Source organism: Bacillus rossius, chromosome 13 (genome assembly GCF_032445375.1).
Source record: "Bacillus rossius redtenbacheri isolate Brsri chromosome 13, Brsri_v3, whole genome shotgun sequence".
Taxonomy (NCBI): Eukaryota; Metazoa; Arthropoda; class Insecta; order Phasmatodea; family Bacillidae; genus Bacillus; species Bacillus rossius.
The window spans coordinates 19,600,872-19,606,871 of record NC_086340.1 but is presented as its reverse complement, the minus strand read 5'-3'; the positions used below and the strand labels follow the sequence as shown (position 1 = coordinate 19,606,871).

General features: G+C 35.2%; 1 protein-coding gene across 1 annotated transcript; it reads left to right on the top strand.

Moving 5' to 3' along the window:
• Window positions 1-1,880: 1,880 nt before the first annotated feature.
• LOC134538317 (SAYSvFN domain-containing protein 1) lies at window positions 1,881-5,846 on the top strand. The gene is made up of 2 exons (XM_063379528.1): window positions 1,881-2,453; window positions 4,771-5,846. Exons 1-2 carry the CDS (start codon window positions 2,319-2,321, stop codon window positions 5,110-5,112), a joined length of 477 nt encoding a protein of 158 aa, XP_063235598.1. The 5' UTR covers window positions 1,881-2,318; the 3' UTR covers window positions 5,113-5,846.
• Window positions 5,847-6,000: the final 154 nt, after the last annotated feature.

Here is a 6,000-nt window from a genome sequence, read left to right as displayed (position 1 = left end):
AATGAGGTATCAAAACTAGGATATGCATTTCGGAACTTTTACCTACAAATCCAAATTAATAACACCTAAAATAAATTTTAAAATATCTCAATTCAGAGACTTAATGTAACTAAAATTATTTTGGCTTACCCAATCAATCTTTCTTATAAGTCATTGCTGTTCTCCTTATTTCACAATAGCTGCTACTCTGTAAGTATTGTCAGCAATTTTCTGGAATATAGACTCATAATTTCCTGACAATAGATGGTACTGACTTATGTTAAAGCAGCATCTCTGAGTAAGCAAGTAGCTCTGGTGATTTGCAAGAAAGGCCTAGAAATATTAAAATTCTGCCTACGTGTCCAATTATTATTATTTAAGTTTTGAAAGTAATACCATTTTTCGTGAATGTAAATATTTGTGTAGCAGATCCTTGTCAGTAAGCCTATACTTCCCAGGCTGTACGAAACAAGCATACCTGGTCTAATATCTCGTTAAAAAATTATTTTAAAAAGATAATGTGACTGAGGTGAAGTTAGCTTAAAGGCTCATCAGGTTGAGGTTTGTAACAGTAAATACACTTAATTCAAAATAAAACAAAATTGCCAATTTCTAAACACAGCAAAAATTAACACATTCACTTTAAAGTATAGGAACAATTTTGATGAAATACAAGTGAAAGTGTCCATACAACAGCAGCTAGTTGGGTGAGAAAATAAGCGGGAATGAGAAGGGATATGCCTACTTGCAGATTTACATTTAATTATATGTTTTATCCTTACAAAACATACCTTTAAATATAGTTTTTGAAGAGCACTATAAATTGCACTACAAATTTCAGGTAAAAATTTTGAGATGGTGTTGTGTGGAATACTTGTAGAGAACTTAAATGATTCCCCTGTCGCCAAAAATCTTAATGAACTGCCAGCCTCTGCTTTGCTGGTATAGACTGGCACAAATGAGTATCCTTCTTTGCAATGCGAGACTCCACAATTGAATGAAGAAGATCAAAACTTTCAGAATCCATTATTACATAGTTCGGAAATGAATCGGCATCTTCGTATCGAAGTTCATGACAAAAAGGGGTAAAACACCATTTGTTTGCCGGGAAAGTATCTACTGTCTCGTCCACCATCTGCGTTTCCTTTTATTAGATTTCTCTTCTAGTTTACTGAGACTTGCTACAAATGCAATTACAGCTACAGCTTTTGAAACACTTTGATGCTCTTAATGCAGGCATTGCAAACAACTGGAAAACGTAAATTTTAAACTGTGTATGATCACAATATACCTAAATTGGAATATAACCTACTTAAAAAAGCCAGTGTTCCTTGACCCAAAATTTGTTTTTGATTCTAAATACTGTCATTTACAGTTCTCTACAGAATGTTTGGTAAAACGAGCTCACTCAAAGAAAATTGATAGTGTGAAATGACTTCATATATATTTTACATTGCTCGTCAAATAATATTGAATACAATATATTTGAAGACGTATTTCATCCATTATCACCCTTCAAATTTTGTTGTCCAATTTATTGGATACAATATAGTTGACAGTGTGACAGGGCCTTAACAGCATTGTTAGTAGGACTTTTCGTTCGTTATTGCTTCTAACATTGTAAATACTTTTTACTGTCTACTTCGTTTGTAAAAAGAGATTTCTAAGTTTTAATTTTGCTTAATGAGCATAAATAAATATTTTAACTTTATCTTTATTTACTCAACATCTTTACTTTTTGAACATTACATTGGTGGGGGAGCAAGGTAATAATTAAGTGTGTTGGTTTGTGTAATTTTGTAGAGTTTAAAATAATAATAATAAAGCTCATAACAGCTGCTCGAGTGAAATGTCGAAGTTGTGGTTTCTGACTTGTGGATCTAGTAGATTCCACACACTCACACTATCATTAGCATTTTTACTCATTATTAGGCTATTATGTCATTCACTGACACCAATTTTACAAACAATTATTTCATAGTTCCTCCATTTAAGTTTGTTATCATTGGTCAACTTCAATATCTTATCATTTCTCCTAATATTTTCCATCATCAAACTATCAGTAGTAGACGGTATCGTGTAATTCATTTGACCCTCTTTTTATTAATCAAATTTATATTAATAATTTCGTGATCGAAAATGAGAGGGTATTAGAAATTTCTTAGTTACTCTTTACTAATGGTTTTAAAGATTTCTACTTCTCGTTTGGTCTTACGTTTTATCGGTACTCTATGAGTTGACGTGTTCAGTCGTTCAGTGTACAGTTTCGTTCAAATTGTGAATTGTCAAAAGTAAACAGATAATGAAAATTCGTCTTTATTACAGTATCAGTAAATGATATGAAAGCAGGTTCAAGACCTTCTGGTGGGAAATTAATTAAAAGAAAAGGAAATATGTCGACTTCACAGTCTTTACTGAAGAAAGTTTTAGTTAACGAACATGTTAGAGCCACTAATTCACCGTCCTTCAGAAAAGTAAGTAGCTCTGGTCTTTTGGCTCGTAAAAGTCATTATTTAAGTTGTAAACTAGTAAGCGGGCACGTATTACTTATAGTGTGGTCACGATAATCCCTAGCCAAGGGAGAGGTAGCAAATAAAAATGTTACATATGCTATTATGGAGATGTGTTTTCAAGGCTTCGTGCTAGCAATTTTACAAATCATTCAAAAATCCAGAAGTTCCTGGTTTCATAGGCCTCCATACAACCAAGTTTTTAAAATAGATTTTGCTTGACTTGTACAGAAATATTTCTAAAGTTTTTATCACCATTGATAGTTTTTCTTTAATTTTTTTTAAGTAGCACTGTTTAACAAAGTTATACACTGAAAGCTGTTGCTACTTTCAACACAAGCAACATGGCTAGTTATAGCGGTAAGCACTACGCAATACAAAAGTCGGGTCAATTCTAGAACGCGATACTGTCAATTGTGGAAGCTTAAGACACTTGAAAAGGGGGGGGGGGGGGGGGGGTTGTAGGGAAAATGAATAACATCATAGAAGTAGGTGAATGAGAGAAAGAGAAAATAATTTAGTACCAACCGGTGTACTCTGTTTGGCGATACCAGCCAGGGCCGTATTTATGCGCAGGTTATCTAGGCTGTAGCCTATGGGCCCGCACCACAAATGGGGGCCCGCACCACACGACACGAAAAATAAATTATACTTTGATGTGGATCTTCTTATATGTATTCTTAAAATACGCGTCGACATAGTGTCCAGTTGTTTTGTGTGGATCAATTGCGCCGAACTAAACTCTACTGCATAAATAATTTTAGATTATTTTCATTGGTTTTGGTGTCACTTAATTCCTTAACCTCTAAATAATGTTTGGTTAAATTGTCTAGTTTAATAATAAACTAATTTTTTTCAAAATAGAAAAATGATCAAAAATATGAGTTTTGTAGGTCAATTAAAATAAACTAACCACCCAGACCCAGGCAAGAGGCACCCACTGTTTTACTGGAAGGGGATTCTCAATATACCCACCTTTCCCCTTAGAGAGGGCCCGTACCACAGACTCAGCCTAGGGGCCCACAGGAAGTAAATCTGGCCCTGATACCAGCATTTAAATTGTTAACTGTGAGAAAATTTATATTTTTTTCTTTGTATCTTGAAGTAGAGTACAGTCCCACCTGGTCTACTAAATTTCTCGATACCATTGTTTATTTAAGTAGTAATATACAGTTTAGCAATTGCCAATTATTTCACTTCTTAGAGTATGGTACACGACTTTTTAGATGCGGGATCCCCCTTCCGTAATCAGGTGTGTTCTGAAAATCTTTATGTTGACAAATCCAAAGGACTCTTGCTCTGAATTCTAATACATTTGACTCATGAGAATTTGCATTCTTGCACTTAATATGATTTTTTTTAATAAGTGACGACTACTGGTACACTTACCTTATTTAAAGTATTTAGTTGGTAAAAAATAACTTCAATTTCAAGGAAATGTGTTATTGGTATTGTCATATAGAATCTAGTTAACGATACAGGAAAACAATAATTATAAGAAAACGACATAAGAGAAAAATAGTGGATATAATGTTCCCTGCCTGAAACCCCAGAATTCCCATGCTTGTCCCGAAAGAAAGTAGGGGTGGTAATGACATAAGCAACACCATCTTGGTAGATAACATGAAAAATGGTATGGTATCACATTCTATAATAGTCCCCAATAGTCTTATGTACAGAACCCTTAGGATAATTATTTTACTGGGGACTTTTCCTGAAAGTCTGCCTTGTTATTGGCTACTAGATATTATTCTTACATCGACTATATACTGATTTCCCTATTTGAGGACTTCCCTTAGTTCTGTCCAGTCTAACTGTCATTCTCTCACACAGGCCTTAATAACCTATCATCTATCACTTAGGTGCCATTGTGTCGCCACACACCTTTCTTTCTTTTTACAGACAGTACTGTCTTATGTACTACACGTGTCTTTAACACACCATAAAACATAAACAAAAGTTATATTTATGAGAAAAACATTAAGTAAAATGAATTAGCAATTTAGCCAGAAAAGTGAAACCAGTAAAACGTCTTTTCACAAAAAAATAATTTAATATTACCATTAATTACCATAAATGTACTGAATGATAGTATTTAAGTACAAAACTGGGTCACTGTGACCTTGAACTTGCATAACCTTCTGAATAACGAACTATAATATTTATTCCTCGAAAATTCTTTTAAAAGCTGGGGAGGGCATAATCCTGCGGTGTTACAGCCTGATTTCTCGGAAGAAGATAAACTAGGAGTTTACCTGCAGTTTTGTGCTGTCTCGCTCAGGGGCAGGAGCATTCTCCGGAGTCGTCCGTGGTTGGCGACGACCTCGAGGCGAGCGACGAACTGAAGTGCCCGGTGGTGCCGTTCCTGACGCTCGCCTCGTGGCTCCTGTACGCCCTGCTGTGGCTCACTCTGCTGCTCATAGCGGCGCACTTCGAGTTTGGCGCGGTGTTCGTGGTGGTGTCCCTGCTGTGCGTCATCTGGGCGAACACGAGGACTGGGCCCAGGAAGCAGGGCGAGATGAGCGCGTACTCCGTCTTCAACCCGGACTGCCAGCCCATAGACGGCACGCTGCGAGCCGAGCAGTTTGAGAGGGAGATGGGTTACAGGATGCTGCCGAACTGAAAGACCCTTTCCTGTTTGCGATTCACCCTGACAGTTGAGATAAATGACTTGAAACCTCTATTTATATAGAGTGTTGATCTGTTTGTACGCAATATATATTTTTTATAATCTTTGTTATAAATATACTGTAGGTAGCTATAATGAGGTGTGTTGCAATTTAGTTAGTGGAAGTTAATTTTTTAATTACAGTACATCAAACTGTTAGTACATATCACTATTAATATTCTAAAAAAAAATACCACTCATAAAGTTTACTGTGGCATTTTGCATTATTTTACTGTTATAAAATGAATTTTATTTAAAGTTATTTGTGCCCCCTTTCATTGCTATGGTGTAAATGTGAATGTCCACAAGTCCAAAAGTTTATAAGCCTCTAGATTTTATTTCTGTTTTTTTTTTTTTTACTGCAAGCTCTGTGAAACGAAACTACAGAATGTCTAATGCAAGCATTATTGAATGATACCTGTTATGCCATGTCCTTTGATTTGTTCTTTAATTTTAGCATTTGTTGTAGAATGCAATGTGAACATCACCGTGAAGTCAGTCTGTATTAGGTTTTCAGACTAACTATATGCACTGAATATTATTGGTTGGCCATAGGTAGACTTAAAAATGGCCCGACAAGTTGTCAATAGAATTGTTAAAAATCAGCTGATGTAAACAACTTCATGTGTGGGTTTTTTAAATAGTACTTCAGAATTTTTTTTGTCAAAATAATTTAACATAAAATTTAACTTGTTGCAGTACTTATTTTTACATACTATTCACACATGTATAAAACACGTTTCCGAATTCACAGTGGTAACAGCAATACAGTGAGTGACCCTTGTTTTTTGAAAGCTTTAGTGGCAAATGAGCTATTAAAATGTTAAATATTCAGGCCACAAA